The 23,367-nt window shown below is 50.1% G+C and overlaps 1 protein-coding gene across 3 annotated transcripts in view; it reads right to left on the reverse strand.

The window, feature by feature from the left end:
* ACACA (acetyl-CoA carboxylase alpha) overlaps positions 1-7,830 on the reverse strand; it is a gene marked incomplete at both ends in the record, with an annotated part of 96,929 nt that extends 89,099 nt beyond the window's left edge. The window contains 2 exons of one of the 3 annotated variants that reach the window (XM_079545010.1): positions 6,690-6,942; positions 7,788-7,830. In XM_079545010.1, coding sequence (XP_079401136.1) covers positions 6,690-6,916 — 227 coding nt within the window. Of the gene's footprint in view, positions 1-6,689; positions 6,943-7,787 lie in introns of those variants that run through there. The other 2 variants (XM_079545009.1, XM_079545011.1) reach the window with 2 other exon arrangements.
* Positions 7,831-23,367: the final 15,537 nt, after the last annotated feature.

A 23,367-nucleotide genomic window follows, 5' to 3' on the forward strand; every position in this document is an offset into this window, starting at 1 on the left:
TAAAGAGAGACGAGCTCGCTCCAAACACTACAGGAATAAACGCCCCCAAAACAAAGGTGCTGAGGTCCTGCAGGGCCTGTAACAGCCCTGCAGAGAGGATGCAAGTTTGCTCAGCACCAAGCACATGCAGGAACAAACTGCAGGTTTGGACTGGAACTCGACACAGCAACTGGGCTACACTTTGAAATTTCATGACATTGGGGCCTGCCTGAGCGTAGGGCCATCCATACCCAGGCAGCACAGCCCTTATTTGAGGCACACACTTTCCAAGAGTCTGAGCAAAAGCTATGCAATTATCCAGGAAAGAATCACTCAATAATAATAATAATAATAATAATAATTTAAAAAAAAAAAAAGCAAATACCCGGAGAAAATAGAGACGTTATGAAGACAGGCAATGCTGAGCCCTGAGCAGCAAGGCGAGGTCACTTCGGGAAAAAGGGACCTAAGAATAGCCAAGCAGTGTGAGCAACGACCGACAGCAAGCGCCGCGTGTCTGATAAAGCACAGGCAGACAATTCCTGCAGATCCAATTCCTGCAGGCATTGTCAGCAGGAGGGCAAAGCAGCACAGCGACATGCTGTGGTGGTGGTGGTGAAAAACGTCACAGGGAAATAAATTCAAGCCAGGCAGCAGACAGGTGACAGTGAGGGAAAAGAGAACAACCAAACAAAAACCCCAAAGCCAGGCAGGTCAAGGATTTCAGCTCCTGACAAACGACGTGCAGCACAAAAGCCACGCAACCCTCTCCCACGTGGATGGCTGCAGAAGAGAAGTCCCAGCCCTGCAGGTCAGAGGGGACTTGCATCAGCATCGTGCCATTGTATAACACTGGTTGTGCTGGAGTAAGCCAAGAGGTGTCAGATGGAAGACACGATAAGATGGCCCTGCACTCTGCATGGGGAACAGCCTGGGGCACAGTCCCTAAAGAAAGATGTAAAGCATCCAGAGAAGAGCAGATGAAAATGACTGCGGGTCTGACGAACAGAGCCCAGGAAGTGAAGGGACTGCCAGCATTGGATGGGCCTGGTGAGGATGGCCAGTGACAGTCTTTAAATGCAGGAAAAGAGGACAAGGTTCCTGAGAACGAGAAGTAATGAACTTAAATTATAACATGTTAGCAAAGCTTTCAAACAGCACTGCAAATGCCAGCAGTGGCAGAAGGACTGCACAGATTGCTGCTGGGAACAAGGTTTCGCACCGGGTTCATGCAGTCCCTGATCAGGACCAGCTCAGCATCCAGATGACCAGACCTTGGGGCAAACACACAGCCCAGATGACTCCTGGGATCTCTTCCAGTGTGATACTTTATTAATTCCCAGATAGAAAGCAGAGGTTGTGTTTGAGTGCATTACACACCTGCCTAGTTACTGAAAGCCTCTCTCAAGTGCCAGCTTACTCCCTCTTTGAAGAAACGTTCAGACCACCCAAGAGTGGCAGAAATTCCTCATTTAATTCATTGTAAGACAGAAGCACGTAAGAAGAAGCCCCCTGTCTCGAGGTACCTTCCAGCACCAAGTCCATCCCAACAGCCCCTCAGTTCAGCACAGACCCCACTCCTCCTGTATGCACAACCCCATCTGGATACCCACTTCCCTGAGCTGTGCAAGCTCCTGCTCCCACAGCCCTGCTGGAGGCTCCCACCAACCCACCAGATCCCAGAAGGCCATCACAAGGGCAGAGACTTAAGAAATATCAGACTCAGCTTGATAAAATCTGCACTGCTTTCTCTCCTAAAGCCCACCATGTATTCAGAGACTTCACTGGACACATATTGCATACAGAAAATGGTACATTCCACCTCTTTCTAAATAAAGTTCTTGCATGATATTGAATTTCCTCAGTTTTTGATCCTGTCTTTAAGATTTATTCAATGTAATTGGAATTTATTTTTCAGTTTTGGTGAAATCTCTTTCCCAAATATTTGCCCACGCTCCAAAAAAGCCTACTCACAGCTCCCAACCCCAACAGCTTCCAACCACTGTAGCTGCAAGGAAACAAATCCCACAGCTCCACCAGCCTCATGCTAGAGAACAGCTTCAGCTGGGTTAAAAGCACTCATTGTGCTTCTGCTTCAGCATCAATGGAGACGATCGGCCGCAGCATCCCACCAGAAGCGCGGCACACGAGGACGCGTCACGGTGACACAACACTCACCATCACTCGCACAAAGCCGTTCCCTGCACAGCGCTATTCAGAGCCCCGCTGGCAAACGGCGCGTGCAAAGCTCCCCCCTCCCTGGAGCCTCAGCCACAGGCAGACAAAAGGGAAGCCTGGGTGCTTCTCGGCTGTTCTGAGCAAACCCGCGCTGGTTGCACACGTACCTGACGCACATCGCAGCCAGCAGCCTGCACTGATCCCAGCACTGCAGCATGCCCAGCGCTGCCGGTGACGCTGCACTCTGCTCCAGAGGCAGCGATGCACGAGCTGGCGTGTGTGCAAGGCAGCCGTAAGGAGGCTGTAGCACAGCCATACACACACACACACACACACACACACACACACACACACACGCCCTGAGAAAAGATTATTCTTCTTTTTTCCCCATGTTTGGCCTTACAAGGTGTGGAAGCAGGGCAGCTCTTATCACTTAGGGATTTTGTAATGTGGCCATGCAGATGCGTGCGTGCATCCGGTCCGGGTGGCAGGACTTTGTGAAGCATCCACAGAACCTGCCCTAGTGCCAGGCCTGCCCCTGCAGCCTGGTCCTCAGAGAGGCATTGGGAAGGAATGAGCACACACGTAAGCCGGCAAGCAATGCAGAGCTCTGCAGCCAGAGCAAAGGGCGGCTATGGCCAGAGGAATGGACGCTGGGAGGCAGCAATCCAGACTTATTCAAAGACAGTCTTTCCTGCAGCCTTAAAGAGACAGAACTGTTAGCTTGAAGGCAGAAATTGCCAGAAGTCAGTGCCTGGATACATTAACCAAAACCAAGAGTCTCATGGCAGCGCTGATACGAGGCTGGGCCCAGGAATTTCAGAAAGCAACAAAGGATACAGCACAGATTACAATGGTGAGGTTACAGCACAGATTACAATGGTGAGGTAACTTCACATTCAGACTGATGCAATTTTAAACAGCAATCAAGGCAGGTATGCAGCCTAAAGCAGGAAATTCGGTTCCGAAACTACAGAATCCAAACTAGAACACTGCTAGGACTCCTCTATAAAAAATACAGAGGAATTGCTGAGTACTGTGGCCACAAGCCCCTTTCCTCTCCTTCAAACTTCTCTTTCAGAATCCATTTCTCCATCACACCCTTCCTGCTGAAACTCTGGTACCCAATTCCTAGCACCACATTTCAATTAAAATCCATACTCCAGTTCCCAAAACCCCCAAATATCCTCACTTTCACATCCCCAAGAAGCATGAAATTCTACGTGTTCCTGCAATAACAGCTTAACGCTGTCCAGATGAAGCCTCACCACCGAGATAAATGCAGTAAAAGACAAGTTATGCAGCTGAGAGCAGATCTGAAGTCCTTTCACAAAGTTTTGGACAGATCTGCTCTGCAGGAAAGACAGAATGCATGTTTTGTACCAACCAGAACTAAGGGGTGGGTGGGAGAGTTTTGTGCTGTTTGTCACTGACAGCTTTTGCCTCATACAGGCAGCACAACAGGGCCCACCTCTGACTGCAGGCACAGTCCCACCGGACATCTGGTCTTAAAGACAGAGTTACAACAGGTGCCAAGAGATCCACAGCATTCTCTACCCTGGGGATTCAGCATCACACAGCGACACTTAAGCCAACAAAGGGATGGAGGTAAGTCCTTTGTTTTGGCAGGGCTTCCAACTGATCACGTGCAAAGGAAAACGCTTTAGCAAACATCTTATTGAGACTGTTCACCAAGAAGTACAATTAACGCTCGGCACAAAGGCCAGCATCTCTGTGGGTGCACTACCAGAGCTACGAGCTGGGATACCTCTCAAAATGTGGCTTTCAGTTGTTGCAAGTAGATTGCCAGGTGATTTCCTACACCCCTTTCATTGCTTATGAAACCAGTGCCCTGATAGACAAATACCAGAAGGCACGCAAGATTTATTCTATTTTAAACAAGAATTTGATACTGGATGCTATCTTTAAAACTAGGAATTAAATATAGCATCAGCCAAGAACAATTTATTAAACAAAACAAACTGACTCAACACGTGGCATTCACAGAGAAGTTACTTTATCTCCCACTGCCTCCTCAGCAACACAGCTAGCAGCCCTGCACAGCACAAAGCACCACGTCCATGGCACTGCTGCCCTCAGCTGGAGCACCGAACTCAAACACAACACAACTACACCCAGAAACAAAAAGGGAAAACAGTACATCCTGCTTTATCACCTACAGGTGCAAAATGCAACAAAGAGCAAATTTTGTTGGCATTAGCTGTATGCAGCCACTTTCTTGAAGGATGCCCCTTGTCGTAATTAACTGAGCAAGGAAGACATTTACACAAGCTTTATCACTGATACTCTTTAAATAAAATACAGCTACAAGAAAGGAAAGAAACAGAACATTCATGTGCACAGCTACTCTTCCAGCACACACTTTTGTTAAACACTGGTGTAACAGACACTGATTTGAAGTTCATTATCAGATCATGGCTTTCTCAATCCCATCTCTAGCAGTCAGCTAGCTCAATCAAAGGCCTGCACGGATATCTAGTGGTGTGAAGCCTGTATTGTACAGCCTGTCCCAGCAAGACCGGCTTTAGCAACAGCATAAACACTTACCCAGATCAATCAGGCGATGGATGGAGCACAGCCACACACGCTCCGCATGCTCAGATGAAGAAACATGAGCTGGCACCCAGCCTGCCCACAGCTGGGCCAGGCCCTATCGGTCAGGCACCACAACCCGACCCCAGCAGCCCTTCCCAGCTCAGACAAAAGGCCTGCGAGGTTTCAGGTACGGAGCAAACGCCAAACCGCGCAGTGAAGCACCACCCGCCCTGCATGAAGTGACAACGCGACGCTGCTTTTTATTTGAATGCATGTCTTTGCTACAAAACAACAGCTCATGTAGCTAATGACCAAGGAAGAAACATTTCTAGTTAGCAGGGTCATTTCCACAGGGCGCTCCTTCCAGGAGTGAAAATTTGCTTGGGAGATCAAGATAAGTGCTGGGACAGCCGCTGCACAGAAGGCACAGGCACCAGCACTCAGTGTTACAGGACAGGATAGACACAGATAACCTCCACAAAGCAACAAAATGTCCAAACTTCAGTGATCTGGAGCATGAGAGGGAAGAACAACCTCATAGCTGACAACCAACCCTGCTCTTCCAGGCCTCCTGCGCCGCAAGAAGTAATCTCTTTTCTCCAGCCATCAGAGCAATGGGTGCACTGCCTGCCACGCTCTGTGAAGAGGTAACGGATCACTCAGGTGCTCTCACAACCCTCCTGTATCTGACTCAGTTCTCTAATTTAGAGATAATTGCTCCCTGAGAAGGACTTCTCTGCAGCAGTCACTCACCTCAACTACAGGCTGTTTCTGTGGTTAGCTAACCAAACCTTCCTGTGTGGTACAGCGGGGCTAACCAGAAAATGGAAAGATTTTTGGCAACTCCTCACAAAGACATTCTCCCTCGGATCTGCAGCTTGTTTGAGCAATACTGCACAGAGCTCCTCACTCAATTTGTCTTTGACGCTCCAGAAAGAGTTGCACCTTTGTGATTATCAAAAGAAAGCTGTAAGCAAGAATGCCAGTGTTCCATTGATTCACTGTCACACCGTGACTGCAAGCAAGTGGTTTACCTTGTCTGTGTCTCAGTTTCTCCATCTGCAAACATTATTTGGAAATCTTTTGATGAAAGAGACTACCATCCTGGAAAACCATTTCAATTCACCTAACCTTATCTTAGAAAAACAGCCTAATGCTGTAACTTTTTTTTTTTTGTTTATTTGAATTGGCATTTCCCTCCAATTTAACTGAAAGTCAAGTACCCTCAAAACAGAATGCCAAAGTAAGCACGTTACAACAGAGGTGCTCAAGGTTGCACATCTATTGCATTATAGCTCTCTCGTGCCAGGCAGTGTCCTCGAAGTTGCACACAGACACTGCCTGATTTTCTTGCTCTCCCGTTGCCTGTTTCACACTAGAGGTTATGTCTTCATACAGCTTCTTCTGTTCCTCAAATGTATACAGTTACAAGACTAGAGCTTTTCCCACTTCAAATTTACCTTTTTTTAGCTGCCTAATTGTTACAACTGACAGCCAGGGCAAAGGCAATCCCCTTCACATTTGTGTAAGGTTTTCTATCACCAGCTGGCTGACCATACCCAGGAGCCTGACCAGAACAACTCTCAGCTACGGACCACTGTCGCCCTCTGGCCCCAGCCCGGACTCTGTGCATGTTTTCAGAGGCTGTCTCCATAAAGTGACAGTGGAACCATCAACAAAAGGGACAAATAAAACAGTCCTCCCAGCTGTGAGGCCAACATCTCCCTGAGCTGCAAGCAGTAGCTACTACATTAAGCTTTGGTTTACTGCCACTTCACAGGTTACCAATCATTTCTTTAATCAGAACTTTCTCTATCCAAAACAAAAACCATCCAAAAATCACAGCAAAAACTTTTGAGGCCAAACCCAGAATCGAGATACAAAGGTGAGATTAATTAGTATGCAGCCTGCAAGGAGCAACTTCAGACTTTCTTGGGAACTGACAGAGAGACTGCAGCTGAGATATTTATCCATACCTCATATGGTTTGCCAGGCCATCTTGAGTGCTAGGAAGACCCAAGTCTGAAAGCGAATCCGAGCAGACAGAAACAGGGGACAGAGACCTCTCTTTCTCCTCTAGCAGGTCAAGTTTCACCAAGGAGCTTGTCTCATCTTCTGAGTTATCCTCTGACACAGAACCAATAATAAAGCGAGAGTGAGGGTTCATCTCCAGGGGTTTAGCAGGCTGGGAAGACTCTTCCATGGCTCTTCCAAATTGAGCTCTCAGCACTTGAAGGGACAAAAGAAAGAAGAGAAACAAAACTCAAGGTTAATATCTCCTATTGCAAAACAAATAAGGCAAAGCAAGGTTTGCTTCCAATTGGAAATGCAATGGTACAACACCAGAACACAATAGCTGAACCTAGACAAGAGTCCAGGGAACAGTAATTTCTGTTACAATCACTGACTTTTCTGTTTGCACAAGGACTCTGAATTCAAAGCAGCTGCAAAACCTGCTAGTTTTTGCAAAAACTGTAAAACTGCAAAAGGTACTTAAAAGAAGAAAATGTAAGGCATTCTTTCTTACATTTTTTCTAAGCACCCCATGTTACTTAGGATTCTTTCAGGAATCTGAGCTGCCCTACTGAAAACTGGGGAGCAGACAGCACACAGCTCCCAGCCAGCAAAGCAGGACTGCTTTATTCCTAACCTGAAATGCCCAAGTTTATAAAGACTTCAATCTCCTAAGCTCACTCACATCTGAGGACAAGTTGCAACAGGATGACTTCAGCAGCACTAACAACACAGTACTGTCACAGGGCAAAGGCTCACTCCGTTCATCCTTCCCTCTTCCCTCCTCTGCTCCAGCTACATGCTCACACTGCAACTCCCCAGCAGCTCTGAAGCTTTCCTGACCACTTGAGTGCAACAACTGCCACCAACAGACTAGTATAACTTCCTGTGAGGTTAGCAAGTAGGAAAGAAAGAAAATGAGAGATGGAGAACAAAGGAGTACCTCAGACAGGTGGGATGGTGAATTACTGTCTGACACGTTCAGCTCTGCCCAACTTTGATGCATCTACACACAAATGGAAATCAAATAATCAAAAAACCAGAAATGTTTATGCACTAACCTCTTGTTATTCTTGCAATCTGAGCAGTTATCCACTTCCAAAATGAACTGGAAAACAAAAGAATTAACAGGTAAATATTGTTATGAAAAATACTCTGCAAGTGATTAGAAAAACAGTAGAGAAGTGTAGAGAACAGAAAGGCCCACACATCTGGGGCCACTGAGTAAAGCAGGAGCCAAACCTGTGATGCCCCAAGGAGCACACATGAGATAGGAAGACCCCAACACCCTGCAGGCAGTTTTGCACTGTTTGTATAGGAAATGACACCCTGTGCCACTGCTACCAGCTTACGGCTTTTTTTTCCTCTGCTGTCTCTGAACTTCTCAATCTGCTGGCCACTATCAGCTGAATCTGATGGTCAAGAGCAAATCCCAATAATAATTAGAACCCTCATGAAAAACCAGGAGGTAGAAAACACAGCTGAGATACCATAAAACCAATAGTTACCTGTAAAAAAAGTGTAGTACCGGCGATGCAGCACTACAGACAAGGAGCCACCCCAGGGCCCAGCCCTTCCAGAGGGACGTTACCATGCAGAAAAGATGGGCTTGGTGCCTTCAGCACCTCGCTGCCATCCCAAAGGAAGGAGGGCCGTGTCAGCCCTGCCAGCACGGCCGTGCGATGGGGCAAGCACAGAGATGCACTGTGAGCAGTTTGATGGGAACATGACAGCTTACATCCGGTGCACAGGCAAAACCAGACCACGTTATAGCACTAAACAGGATACAACCTAAGCTCTAATTAGAACACGGGCAAGGAGTTTACAGATACTGCAATCCTTGAGCACCATTTCTTTCCTCCCATCAGTAACTGAAAATTAAAAACAGATCCAACTGGCTTATGCAATTTTACCGTGACCGTACCGACTGAATTATTCAGACCCAACTCTGTGTTGACATCACTCCTCCCACAAACTCCAGTTTCACCCGGGCCAGGGGCAGTTCATTTTACAGGGAGATGTCCTTAACCATTTTATGACTGGAAAGCCACAGGCGCCCACCCGATGCAGGTGTTAGAGGGTGGAAGAAGGAAACAACAGGAAGCGTGACTGCGAGGTCTGCGTGCCTACCTGAGAATGCAGAAACTAAACCATGAGATTCCGTTACCAGGCTGCTCAGATGGGGCTCATTCCCACTGCTCAGACAGAAAACCTTGACCACGTTGGCTTTGTACACAGAAACTTGAAGACAGTGTTATGTGCACACGCACTCTTCCATCACACAGTTCCCAAAGAATTTCATTCAGGTGGATTTACTGTTGGCAAAACCAGCACCGGATCTGGGATGCAGCCAAAGTAACACCAACTCTTTCTAATAAAGGAAGGGTTTTTTTAAAGAACTTACACTTTAATAACTATATTTTTAAGGCTTTACTTTTTTCCCTAAGAAGGAAGCAGAGCAACAAAAGGGGAGCGCTTCAGGCAAACGCCCCATGAGAAGCACCAAACCCCAGCACTGCACTCCAACAACTGCATGCACGCAGCTCAGCCCCACAGCAGCCAGCTGCCCACAGCCCCACTCAAGGGCACTTTGATGCATTTCTGACCCCCACAGGTGCGTCCCAAAGCCGTGAGCTCTGCCGAAGCCTTGTGACCAGCTGTGAACTCAAACTGGCATCAAACTGGACGGAAGTTCAGCTTGTTCTCAGTACACTGACATTCATTATCCACATTTTACTTAACCGTAATGTTCTCGGGGGGCAATTAAAACATATAACTTCTTAGAGACGTCTCTGCAGATGCTGTTTGCTCTCCCTGCTGCAAACAGAACACCGGCGTTTCACCAAAGCATGGTGTGCTGCATCGGCCTCCTGAAGCCCGGCTGGCAGAGCTTGGAATGCAGCTCCTCACCCCAGCAGAGCACCGCCACACTGCCTGTGTGCCGCAACCTTTGCAGATGTTCCAGGTGTGTGAAGAACACTGAACAAGTCACTACAAAATAACTGTCTGCCTCCTCAGCCATTTACACACCCTGTGCTTATTTCTGCGAGTTGCAACTGTGTCAAATGGGCTCACCTGCAGATGTACACTAAAAGAAACTCTGTACGCTACAGCGGGATATGTCCTGAGAATTCCATTTTGCAGGGATTTAAGAACATGTAATGTCACGCACCGTGAGCCTGCTCAATTACACAAACATGGGTTAAATCACAGTTTTATCTTGCAGAATCTGAGCCACGCTCCTCCCTCCTGAAGGAACCAGCTCCCATCAGGAGCCAGAGCTCCATAACACGTTCCTAACTCCCCAGCTCTACAGACATCAAGGTATTTAATACCCAAATCAGACTCTTTGTATGCCTAATGCTACAAGCAATGAAAATTCTACAGTCCAAATTTACAGATAGACTTGTTTTCGCCTGAGGGAGAGCAAAACTCAATTATTTCTCCACAGCTCTACAACCATAAAGAGACAAATCTGGCTTGCCAAAGAAACACACACAGAAAAACATTAGATCTTCACAGAATCACCAAGGTTGGAAAAGAAGTTTTCATAACAAGATGTTTTATTCTTGTAAATTATACCCAGGCATGAAGCTTACTTAACAGCAGATAGAAACCAAGTTCTGAATGTCTTTCAAGCCACCCCACAGAGAAAGGATTTACACAGCTGAGTAGAGCGGCACAGCGCCTGCAGAGGGCTGGAAGCTGAGTCCAGAGGGCAGAGATGCTTCTGTTCCCACCCAACCTCCTGAGCCACTCTCTCCTGCAGTGTGGCTGCTCCATGTGTGCCGTGCCCCAACCACGCACTGCCCCACTCAGTGACCATCCAACTCCCAGTGAAACTCTTTTGCTTTTTCTGCATTTGCAAACTCTCGCATGCATCCACAGGTGGAAGTTTTTATGGATTTTAAAGCTCACGACATCTATCTGAAACACACAGGTAGCTCAATACTCATTAGGGGTATGCGCTTCCAGGTCTTCCCAGGTAAAACATTTACCTGTCATTTCCACCGAGGAAACATAAAGCTAAGAAGCAGAGCCCGCATTCACGCCATTCGCACTTTGCTAAGTCACCGGGGGCTGCGTCCAACTCCCACCGCCTGAGAGCACCGGCACAGCCGAGCACCCGCAGCTCACTGCTCCGGATCGGGCTACGATATCACTTCGAACCACCAATCGACGCGGTAAGTCGCACCCGAGAGCCCTCACAAGAAAATGCAAAAGCACAGAAAGAGAAGAGCGCAACAACGCGGCGCGCCGCTCCCATAAGGCCCGGCCCCGCGGAGCTCAGCCCACCGCCGGCTGCGGGAAGGACCGCGGTCCCACGCCGCACCGGGTCCCAGAGCTCGGCCGCGCCGCGCCCATCCCCGCGCACGAGGCGGCGCGCCGCCCGCATCCCCGCGCCGCGAAGGCCGGGAGACCCGAGGGGGCGACCGGAGCCCCGAGAGCCGCGCCCACGCGGGACGCCCGCGGAGCCTTCCGCTCCCCCCGGGCCGCGCGATGCCGGCGGGCCCGGCCCCACGCGCTCCCCGCGGCTCGGGCCCCGCCGCCTCCCCCGAGCGCGGCTCGGCGCTCATCGCCCCACGCACCGCCGCCCGGCCCGGCCCGCCTCGCCGCTCACCTCAGGGTGCCGGGCGCAGCGGAGGCGCCGCGGGCCCCCGGCCTGGCGCAGGGCAGCGGCGGTGCTGGGGGCGCGGCGCCGCCCCCCCAGCCCCGGTCCCGCCCGCGGCCCCGCCCCCCGCCGCCCGGCCCCGCCCCCCGCCGCCGCGGTGGTGTGATGCGAGGGGTTACCTCGGGTCAACCACCTCTAACCCCTCCCCTCCCGCCGCCCGGCCGTCCGCCGCTCCCATTGGCCGGCGGCGGGCGCGAAGCGGGGGGCGTGACCAATCGGGCGGCGCCCGCGGGGCGTGGCCAATGAGGAGATGCCGATGGCCTGAGCGGCGCGGCGCGGCGCGCCCATTGGCTGCCGGCGGAGGGGGGCTCCCCCTCTCGCGGTGCCTCGGACACGTGTCCCTTCCCGCGCCGCGCGATCCGGGGCGCCGCGGCCGGAGGCCCTGAAGATGCATTGAGTGCAGCGCAGCCCCGATGCGTCCTCACGCGTGGAAGCGGGAGTCTGCTGCGGGGCTGGGTGGCCCGGTCCCCGTCCGCCACTCAGGCACGGGTGGCCGGCCGAACCCCGCCTGAACCCTCCCTGCGCGCCCCCCGGCCGCGGCAGCACGCGGTGAAGAAGCGCCCTCTGACTGCCGCGCCCTGCCGTGCGGGGGGAGCTGCAATTCTCGTGGGCGCCGCACCACCACTAATTGCTGCGCTCCGAGGTCCCGCTGTCGGGGCGGGCCGGGTAGCTGCGTGCACACCCGGAGACCCGGCTGCTGCGTGAGAAACCTTTCTACAAACTGGAGAGCTTCTGAAGCAGACCAAAGGACGGTGATGGCCCCAGCGTACGGTGCTGTGCCCAGCATGGCGGCACGGAGCAGTGCCTGCAGCACTGACAGCAGCTACACGCAGCCTTGCCTACCCCGGGTAACCACGGTGCTTGGCTCATCCCGGCTCTCGGAGCACGGTCATGCCATAACCTGCAACTGCTCTGCCCTGCCCACGTCATCCCTCAGCTAATAAATGCTATCCAAATATGCTGGAGGAGTGATTGCTACATGTCATTAAATCCTGTAGCAATTCTCTGGTTCAAGGGCAAAGAGAGAAAAGGATGCAAGAAAATAGCAAGAAATACATCAACATGAAAAAGCAAGCACGGATTTGGGAAGTGCTGCTGGAACGTGGCAGGAATAGCAGCCCGCGGCCGCCCTCCCAGCAGCAGCTCATTCACCTCTGACAGCCATGTGTGGCCTTTCCACAGACGGATCCCCACACACATCCCACACCAGGACAGCCGCCAGCAGCCCGCTGGCAGACATGCAGCACAGAGTACCTCCCCAAATATTAAATTATGCCACCTGGGCACAAGCAAATAAAAGCTTTGGACTTTCTATATCTCACAGCTGTTCCTTCCCACTGAAGCCAGCTGCAATTCACTGCTCTTCATTGTGAGAAGCACTGCTGGGAGACTTTTCACAAGAAATGCCATTTGGGAGGAACTGCAGTAACTGATTTAGGGGTAATACAGTGCAGGGTAAGGAGCACTCAGCAATAATGATTTGCCATGCTGAATCACAACCTGCTTTTAGGCCCTTCAGTGAAATTTCTGGGACTTCTATAGCAGCAAAAATGCATTCTAGGTTTCCTATAACTTTAGATTGAACTGGCTAAAACACGTTCAAGGCTTCAAATTGTGGATAGCAATAATACGAACACAAATTCCACAAATTTCAGAGACTTTGCAACAGCAGAGAATTGTAACCACAGTTCAGGCCCTTGGGAGGAGGGGGTGTTGTCTAGACCCACATCCTTTTCCCACTATGTTCAGACCTGGGACCCAGCACCTTACTTTGCATGGCTTATAAATGCATGCACTGTTCACACGTGGAACCCCTCCTCAGATTCTCAAAAAAGCAATCACACCCTTAATAATGCAAATAAACCATTTTCCAAAAAAATACAGGCAAAACATTCTTACCTTCCATGAGGCCAAAGCAGGGTTCCATGGCTCTTCCCCAGGCTCTGATAACATCACCACGCACACACCAGAGGGATCATTCCAGGTGAGGGGGTGCTGAGGCCATGCACGCTGGCACAGCTTGCTTCCTGGCAGGCGAGGAGCAGAGAAAAAGGTCAGATCTGCTTTTTAAAGCAAAATCATGTTTTAGCTGTTTGCAGAAGATTTTAAACATCGGAAACGAAACACAAACCCTCGCAGTGGCAGCAGCTGCGTGTTCTCAAGGATAGCCATAACCCTGCCTCTGGCTGGAGGCTGAGCTGCCGGCTCACTCGGTCCATAAGATGTGCTGTCCTTGGCCCTAAGTTCTCTCACCGTTTCAGGAAGTGTCCTAAGATGTGTTGCAAATCTGCAGTTAGGCTTGTGCCAGAACTCCAGCCCAAAGAAACAGCAGAAAGAATCACAGAGTGAAACCAAGTGCTGGGATGGGAACACTTAGCAACAGCATTAGGCAGCCACATTAAAAATGAACATTTAGTTGCTTGAAATTATTTAAAATCTACTTCTCTTTTTAATACTTTTGAGTTTTTATTTACAAGGCTGAGAAACGCTGGATTCCTAGTGATTTCTATCTTGGGAACATTGCATAAAAATTAACAAGCATGGAAATATCACTTTAAAAGGGGATACAGACGTGAATTCTCTTATCCAAATCAAAAACCCTCCCCAGCAAACACCACGGATACTACAGACACATGCTCAGATGCACCGAGTGAGAACACACTCATTGACAAGATGATGAAATCCTCCTCTGCAAAGGATCCTGGCAGATCTCCCTGACATCTACGCACTACATTTCACAAGCAGAGAAGTGAGCGAACATTTCATTTTATTTGCAAGAATACACTATTTCCAAGATAAAAGATGAATTCAACTGCTGATTAAACGGTGATTTGCAGCTTCATATTCTTTACACTGTGCTCTAGGTGGGAGGGCTGGGGGCTGTAGCTCTCAGGAATATTCAGACTCTTGGTTTTTTTCTCACTGGACAATGGTGAATGACATTTATTCTATAGTCATCCTTTATGATGGGTGTAGTTTCAGCTTATGGTAACTGGATGTCACTTATGAATAAACTTGGCACCTCAGGAAAATATTTAGCAGTTTTCTCAAGTCTCTGGGCTCTCAGTCACATGAAACACCACGGGTCAGTTCAGATTCAACAAAAACAGTCTACCTTTCCTCTTGTGATCGGGGACATAAACCTGTGTTATTCAGCACTTAAAAGCCAGGGACTTTGGAGAAAGAAATTATTTCCATCGCCATCTTTTGACTAATGTAGAAAATGCCAGTTGTCCAAAACCAATCCACCCTGCGACTACAGCAATCTCACCAGGACTCTGGTTACAGCTGCACTCTGGCCAGGCTTCCCCACCCATTTTGGCTGCAGGATTTGCTGGGCTTCGCTGCCCCATAAGCTGTGGGGTTTCACTCTCCAGGGCCAGCAGGCAAGCACAGGCTCCCACCCTTTCCTAAACATTTGCAGCCCTCAGCATCAACATCCAAAGTCACAAAGAGCCTGGGCTGGAGATGAGGGTTCTGTTGGCTTCCAGAACAGCTGAGCCCTTAGCAGCCAGCGTCTCCACGGCAGCCCAGTGCCCAGTGCTCTCTCCCAGCTCCACACACCAGCATCACCCCTCGCAGCATGCAGCCCTGAAATCTGTGCTCAGGACCACACCTCACCTGGGACGAACCGACTGAAAGGGAGCTTGACTGACAGAGAAGGCTTCCTTCGGGTCTATTTCTTACCAAAGTCCACATTTTGCTGGACTGGCTCAGAACTAGAAATTCATACAACCTATCACGAATCAAGACATTCACTTTAAGCCCTGCATGAGTCAACCATTGTAAAGATACAGTTTTCACCGGGAATATATGATTACAGAGCTGTTCCGGGAGCTCTGCTTATCAGCACAGTATCTGCTTAAACACCTGTACTACAGCTCAGAGAAAGCAGTAAAGATAAAAACTGCTTCAAGACTGTGAAGAGCAGGCGCAATTATGGTCACACTATTAATACTCAGCTTGGTGATAGTGCACAAGAGTCTTATCAGAGAAGGTAAGTTGCTCACATAACTGCAAGTTCTAACTGAATATTGACTTTGCAGGAAATTTATAAAAATATTCATTGCTAATGTTACATATTTTGTCACTTTACTGTGCTGAATTGAATCTCTACGCTCAACAAAGTCTCTAATGCACTGACGCTCCCCAGATTCTAGCACTTTTGCTGTCAGCAAAACGTTGATGTTGAAAATTAGTTACCAAAAAGAGGGTAGTACTGACCTAACTGCATCGCAGCTTGAAGGCACTCATCCCTCACTTTGCTCCCTGCAGACCTCAGGGACTACAGATGCCACGTGGGAAACGCCTGGGCAGCCAGCCGCGTGCGAAACCTGGATGTCTTCCTGCAAGGTGAGAGCCCATGAGCAGGAGAGCTGTCACGGCTGCCAGGGGTACGGTGAGCCTTTTCTGTGGTCTCAGCTCTTCCCCAGCTACCTGGCCAAAAAGGATTACAGAGGTCATGCAGAATTCTAGCTCTGTATCACTAGAAACCAAAGAGACCATTCCAATAACCTTAGGTGGGTTAGTGTCACTTGCCTGCAATCATTATGTGCAACATCTGAAATTTTCAGCCAACTCTTGCAGCAAAGAAAGCAAAGTTACTGCAGGATTTACTGCAAAGCTGGACTGGATAGAGCTGCCCCTGCCTCATCACAGCAGGGTACCTGCACCCAGCTCCTGGCACCTGAGTGCTGGGGCTGAGGGCACCAGCTCCCACTCAGCATGAGACCACAGGGCAACAGGGACTCCAAACAGGAGGTCGGCCTCTGGCCACTGATCAGGGAGCTGCCCACAGCAGGCTAGGCTGCTGTAAGGTTAGCTGGTGCCAAGGTTGTCCTTGGGAATGTAACACTGTAACACTTGAGCGTTGGGTGGTCCAACATACAGAATAACAACAGAAATAAGAACAGAGAACCTGCTTGAATTCTCCTTGTTGTAACACTAACACCAAGCTGTCTGTGCAGATTTCCCTACAGCAGCGCATCCCTCACAGCTAACTGCTGGCTCGAACCTCTCGTGGGAGGAACTTCATCCAAACTAAGAGAAACCTTTACTAACATTTACCTCTTATCTTTTTCCAGCCCCTGGGATAGCTGAAACCAGAGGGACATTAAGCAGAAACCATAAAGTCACATTTCTGAAATGCTTTAGTCATCAAAGCTCTGTGCAAGTAAATCTGCTGCAGCTGGAGAAGATGCACGGAGATCTGACAGAGTGGGAAGCAGAGGGCTGCACTGTGGAGAGCCTGCAGGTCGTCCCCAGCACAGCCGGGGGAACCAACCACACCTGTGTGTTACGGACATCCACGAGAAGGCAGTTCCATAGAAGATTTATTTTCAGAAGCAAAGGTAAAAAGTTCAGTGTAACAAATGTCTGTTTAAGTATATGAAAGGATAGCAGTCTTCATTTTCATATAGTTCATACGATAGTGGTTATTTAAAAAATTACTTGTACCTTCTCAAACAAAGAAATGGAAACTAAGGAGAGAGTAATGGTGCAGAGTTAACAGTACTGAAAGGTTCACGTTAGGAACAATTCCACGCTGCTTTCTCCCTTCTTTTGGAAGAGACAGGAGATTCTGGCAAATATAGTTTCCAGTATTAACACAGAAGGAAAATTCTGCACACTGGGAAGTGGCACATGGCAGAACGCCCCGTGGCTCTGGTACTGCAAACTGCCGGTGCTGCATCACCTCCTGTCAGCTGCTTCAGATTCTTCAGTTCAAACAAATCTCTAGCTTCACTATTTGTCATTTCCAGTCTTTCTGGCAGTGATTTCGAATCACACCGTAACAGCAACACCACTCAAGCAGGAAGTGTTTTCCAATGGCTCATCTACCCCACGTGTGCACCCAGAGCAGCAGACCTCCCCAGGTAGGTGCCAGCTCTCCCTGCTGAGCCACAAAAGCAGTGTAATGGTAGGTGTAAGGATGGGAGGGGGTAGTGCCTTTCACACACACAGCTCAGCCTGACTCCTCTCAAGCAGTAATTTCTCTGAATAACAACACTGACCCAATATATCATCCCAGGTCCCTTCTGAGTCCACAGCTGTAATAAGAAATCAATATTTAAGTACTGACTTTCATCCATGTTCAAGCAAGGGCTCTTAGCTTTCCTTGAAAACCTCACTGGCCTTCAGCAGGAAGTTCCACAGTGCTCTACAGCACTTACATACCAGCTGCTTCTGGGGAGCTCTCAGCAACTGAAAGATAACTGAAATATTTTCAAAATAAAAAGATTCTGAGATTCCAGAGAGATGTACAGCTTCCACTGACAGCCGATAGGAGATCCTGCACTGTTGCTCTGCTCAACCCAATGTACTCAGCCCAGCCTCACCAAAATGAAGAAGATCTCGAATGGTCAAAGACTTGCAACGCGTCTAAAATATTCTTTTGTTATCTCATTTTAGAGAGAATTCCATCCACAAATGGCAAAGATTTGCTGATCAGACAAAATATAGGTATCATCATGAAAGCGTTCATCGTTTGCATCCTGTTAGCTCCCATGATATGCTACATCATATGTTTCATACATGAAATAAGCCACTTGGTAAGTTTTTGAAGACAACAGCTTCTCACTCAGTCCCATGCGCTGCCTAGCTGAAATACTGCTACTGAGTTCTGAGGGAGGGAGAACTGTATTTACAGGTGTGGACAGAACCTGCCTGCTCAGCCCAGTAGGACAAGAAAAACTCTCGCTGTGAGATGTACACGTGTCCTGAAGTCACTGTGCTGTGCTGTGCTGATCTCACAAACCCCTCCGTGTGCTGGGACAGTGCTCCTCCTAGAGGAAACACTGCTCCTCCTTCCCAGCAGAGCAGAGTAGCACATTAGCAGCTACCGCTTATGGCTGGCATGTCTTTTTGCTTGTAATAAGCTACAACCTAAATCACAGCTGTCAGTGCGAGGCAATTCTGTAGAAAGCAGCCCAGAACAGCCTTGTGCTGCTGGCCAGGTGCCAGATGTCACCCCGGTGTCACAGGAAGAACAGATTAGGGGACAGAAGAGCATAGGTAAGACTTTGGAAGGAAGCTTACCCTCTCTTTCCAGGCTGTAGGATGAACTATTTTAGCATACTGGTGAGCACATACATGCAAGAAGGAGACACTGAGATCAAAACACTGGGGCTGCTATGCCAATTTACTTCTGTGAAGTCGAATTACTTCGTTTCCCAAACATCCCCTAATACTCACCATGGCCTGACCACAGTCTTTTCCTAGCATTGAGAAGCTGGTATTGCCCACCATCTCCTACTCTAACTGATTCTGCTTCTTTCCCAAGTGCTCGTGCTGTGACCGGATCGGCAGCAGATGGAGCAGAAGCAAATGCATACCTGCAGCCTCTGTGCCAGCGGATCGCCAGTCAGGAACACTCTCAGCCCAGCTACCTGAGAACAGAAAGGAGAAGTCAGTGCTATGTTTTGCCTGACTCTCAGAATCCCTTCCACAGGTATTACCAGCCAGTGCCACTCAAACTTTGAGCAAAGGGTAGCAGGCCTCAGTGCAAGCAAATTTCAAAGTGAAAATGAGCTACTGTGTAGCAAGGAGATAGCCAAATCTGTGCCCAGGGAAGCTGGGCGGGCTCAGCCTTGCTGTCCTGCTGCAGCCGTTGGGGAGGGAAGCAGGTGCTGTCAGCACTGAGAGGATGCATGGGGCCAGCCTGCACTTCACAGTCAGCTCAGTTTGGGGGCATCTAGGCAACAGTGACTGTGTTTGAAGACTTCCTTCCACTTTAAAAAAAAAAAAAAAAAAAAAAACACAACCTAAATATCCCTGCAGCCCTGGAAATGAACTCTTAAGGTGCCTTTTCATGAAGAAATGATTTAATCTTATGCTTCCTACCCCATTAAGCAAATTACTGAGGTACAATTGCTATACTCTACTCCCTCCTCACAGTGAAGGAGTCTGTCACCTTCCCCCTCTGTTGCCTCCCGCTGAGGTTGGAGAGCTTAGCCTGCTGGCAGGCAAGAAACTCTCCAGATACTGCACATACAGAACAAACTGCTCAAGAACACTTAACTTGCAGGAGTTATCAGTAAATAACGAGGGGAGAAATGAAAATCACTTCATTTGTTAAAACTTCTGAGTAGGAAAAGGCAGAAGGAGAGCACATTATTCATTACAAATTATCCACTTAGACCTTCCTGGAGTGTAACAGTGCTGTGAGAAATGTGCTACAGTTGGGAGGTTAGGAAATTAAACTGGGACCCTTAAGAGCCATTTCCCACGAGCCATTGAACCATTGGCCATCAGGTGGTAACACATTTTGGCCTCTCCTAAACTGAAAACCATTCAAACAGAATTAGGGCAGAAGGCTTTTTATGTCACTGCTACCTTTAGTTCAGTTCAGCCAGGAGATGTCACTCCACTAATTACCGATTTGAAAAACAAAGCACAAGCACTGGTGGAGCTCGCTAGGAAGAGGGGTGCTTCATATTCCTCGTGATAGTTTTTCTTCCTTTGCCAGATCCTTACATGAGAAGATCCCAAATTGTTGTTATCCACAAAACCTACTTACGAAATGCAGGCTTTAGAGAAACACCCTTTTACCAACAAAAAATGCATCGTCTTCCTCCTCACCACTTACTGGAAAAAGCAGATTGAACATCAGCAGCTTAAATAACCACAGCTTCAACCGCTGCAGACTGAAACCAGACATGAGAAGCAACATCTACCTGGTTCGGAGCAATCACATCAATTCACTGCAAAATGAGCTGCTGGGAAGACACACACATGCCAATTCCTTCCATTAACTACCTGGATTCATGTTTTAATTCCCAGATACTAGAAAAACCTGTTGGCATAAGCAATAAATACTTCATTGACTTCATTTATTCATAAGCAATAAATACTTCATTGACATTCCAAACTCTGCCTCCCTCAACTATTTATTTTTTACGCACTCACTTAGAGCCTGGCAAGAAGGAAAAATAAATCAGTCCCAATGTTTTTTGGTCTTTGCAAACAGCTCAGAGCAGTGAACTCATCAGACAGCAGCACCTCCTCCTCCCCAGCCTCGCAGCAGCACTGTGGATATTCACTGCCCGGCTTTAGTCTGAGGCGCTGCACGTTTCATACAGCGCTCATACAGACTGAATCTCCGCTTTATTCCCCATTTCAATCTCACGCCATCTTCACCTCCCAGATACGAACTGCCAAAGGCTGCATCCGCCTGCCAGAGAACAGCTCTCATCTCCGCTTCCCACGCAAGGGATTAAACGCTTCAGAACCCGTATGGCTGAACGGGAGCAACCTGCGGCCTCACAGGGCGTTCCTCCAGCAGCGCCGCCATCAGAACCACCGCCACACGGCTGTGAGGGGACAAGCCGCCGAGCTGCACCCAAAATGGACGGCGGCAGCAGCCGGCTGCTGCACGGGGCCGAGGTGACACGGGACCGGCGCCCAGAGGGCTGCAGGCAGAACCTCGGCTGCGGGAGCAGCGCCGAGGGACGCGCAATCAAACTCGTAACGCGTCCTCGAGCGCCGGTGCCCGGCAGGCACAGCGACCTGCGGCATCGCCCCGAGCTCCGGGCTGCAGGGAGGCCGGGCGGGCCCCCGTGCACCCCCCAGGCCGCGCTCGGCACTTCCAGTCGCGCGGCCGCGTGCCCTCAGGCAGAGCGGGCCTCGAACCCGCGGCCCGACGGCGCCCCGCCGCCTCAGGAACCCAAAACGGGAACCCGACATCGGGGCTCCGCACCCCCCGCCGGGCGCGCGCACTGCCCGCAGCCGAAGGGCGGGGCGGGACGGCACGGGGCCGCGCACGCACAGCGCCTCGGCGCACGCGCACGGCCGTTACGCGGCCGCGCGAGGGCCGTGACGCGCGGGAACTGCCCCGGCGCGAGGTGAGAGGCGGCGGGGCGCGGCCCGGCAGCGGCCAGGGGGAAGTCGGGAGCGTACCACGGCGGGGAGGAGTCGGATCCGGGGCGGGGGAGATGGACAGTGCGGCGGACAGGAAAAGGGAGCGGGCGGGTGGCGGCACGCTCCCGCCGCTCACCTCGCGGCCTCGCGAGGGGGCGGGGCTTCGGGAGGGGGCGGGGGCTCGGGAGGGAGCGGGGAGGGCGCCGCCTTGCGGTGAGGGGAGGACGGTCCTCCAGGCTGTGGCCCCGTGTGGGACCCCACTGAGCGCCGCCCGTCGGACTCAATAGGAAAGCGCCCGAATCTGCCCGACGCAAACACGGCCCCAAGGTTCCCGGTGCCGCCATCGCTTCTGTCACTGTCTACTGGGGCCCTCGGGGTGTGTCCCCATCACTTCGCACCTCTGTCAGAATCACACAATCATTCAGTTCCAAAAGACCTCCAAGGTCCCCCACCCATCCCTCTGTGCCCTCTGACCGCATCCCTCAGCTCCACATCCCTGCACGGATCTGGAACACCTGGCGGGTCGGTGACCCCCAGCTCCCTGTGCCAACACCTGGCTGCTCCTTTAAAGAAATGATTCCTCAGACCCAACCGGACCTTTCCGGCACCACGAGAGGCTGACCCCACCTCTGTCCCTGTGACAGGCTGCTCACAGCTGCTGTCTGCTCAGAATGCTGTGAGGATTTCAGCCCAGAACACGGCTTTGGACGCAGCGCGTTTGGGGCAGCACAAGTTTCAGGGAGCAGCGCAGGATGGAGCGCCTGGCCTCCTTCGGCAGTGAGTACCGCAGGGCTGGGAGGTGTTTGAGCTGGGGAGGGAGACAGCAGCAGAGACGTCTGATCCCTCAAACCCTCAGCTGCATGAGGACAGCAGTGATTGCTGGCGGTTCAGACCTTGCTTCTGTCCGCTTTTTACTACTTAAATTGCAGTTTAGAAAAAATATGGCTTAAGACAGTATTTTGACTGTTTTGCAGTGAACTCGCAGAGCAGTGTCTCACTCCTCATTCAGCAGCCCGGGGTTTGGACAGGTTACAGAACAATCAAGCCAATGCCTTTGCAACCACAGCAATGTGCTTTTTGAGTCAGACGAGAAGGATGGATGGGAGAGTGCTGCTGTCTGTGCAATATTCTCCATAAAGCCTTGGGTCTGTGGGCACTGAGTCAAGTCAGCCAGCTCACAAAGCTGCCACCCCTGTTGAGCAGCACCAGGCGGCTGCTGCAGAGCTGTTCCTTGACTCCAGCATGATCGCACAACTTGCCCTCTGTACCAGGTCCATAGCAAAGCTTAAACGCCAATAGCTGTCTTACTACTCCAGCTCAGGAAGGAACTTTTATCAATAGGGAAGAGGTTGCACACAGCTGAGTTCATTTTAAATTGCTGGTCACCCAAAGTGAATTTGGGCAAAAGCAGCACCACGTTTGTGTTGCATGAGATTTACTTCTGGCTTTGCAGATGACCCCTTCGATAAACCTCCATGCAGAGGTTGCTCTTCGTACCTCACCGAGCCCTACGTGAAGTGTGCAGAGTGTGGGCCTCCTCCCTTCCTCCTGTGCTTGCAGGTGAGTGCAGGGATGAAAGCAAAGACATTCATTTGTCTGAGAAAGTCATCAAAGGCCGTCCGGTGCCACGCTGCTCCATAAACACATTAATAACGGGTCTCTGCAAACTCATATCAACACACTTATTTGCTCAGGGACAGGGAAATGGCAAAGAAAATGTGGGAGGCTGAAGAACTGAGACACGAGCAGCTGAATGAGACCTGGGTGAAGGCAGCCAGAGCTTGTTAAAGACATGCAGTCGGGCTGACTGTAACACAGCATGCCCCTGCACGTCTGGAGAGGCATTGTTTCTGTCACTTTTATGGCACAGAAAAGAAAATCCATCAAAAAACACCCTCTCCCTGTCCTCACACCTTTTTTTCCTTTCCTTTTTTTTTTTTTTTTTTTACCTCCCATATGGCAAAGAAAATCAGCAGGAAATTTGCAATATAGACAGTAATTCTGACCAGATTAAAGTTATTTACAAATTGTGTATGTGATCAGATCACTGCAGAAAGGATCGTTAGTTTTAATTATTTATGACTAAAAAACAGCAACGACTTCTAATACTG

This window comes from Tetrao urogallus (genome assembly GCF_951394365.1).
Source record: "Tetrao urogallus genome assembly, chromosome: 20".
Lineage (NCBI taxonomy): Eukaryota > Metazoa > Chordata > Aves > Galliformes > Phasianidae > Tetrao > Tetrao urogallus.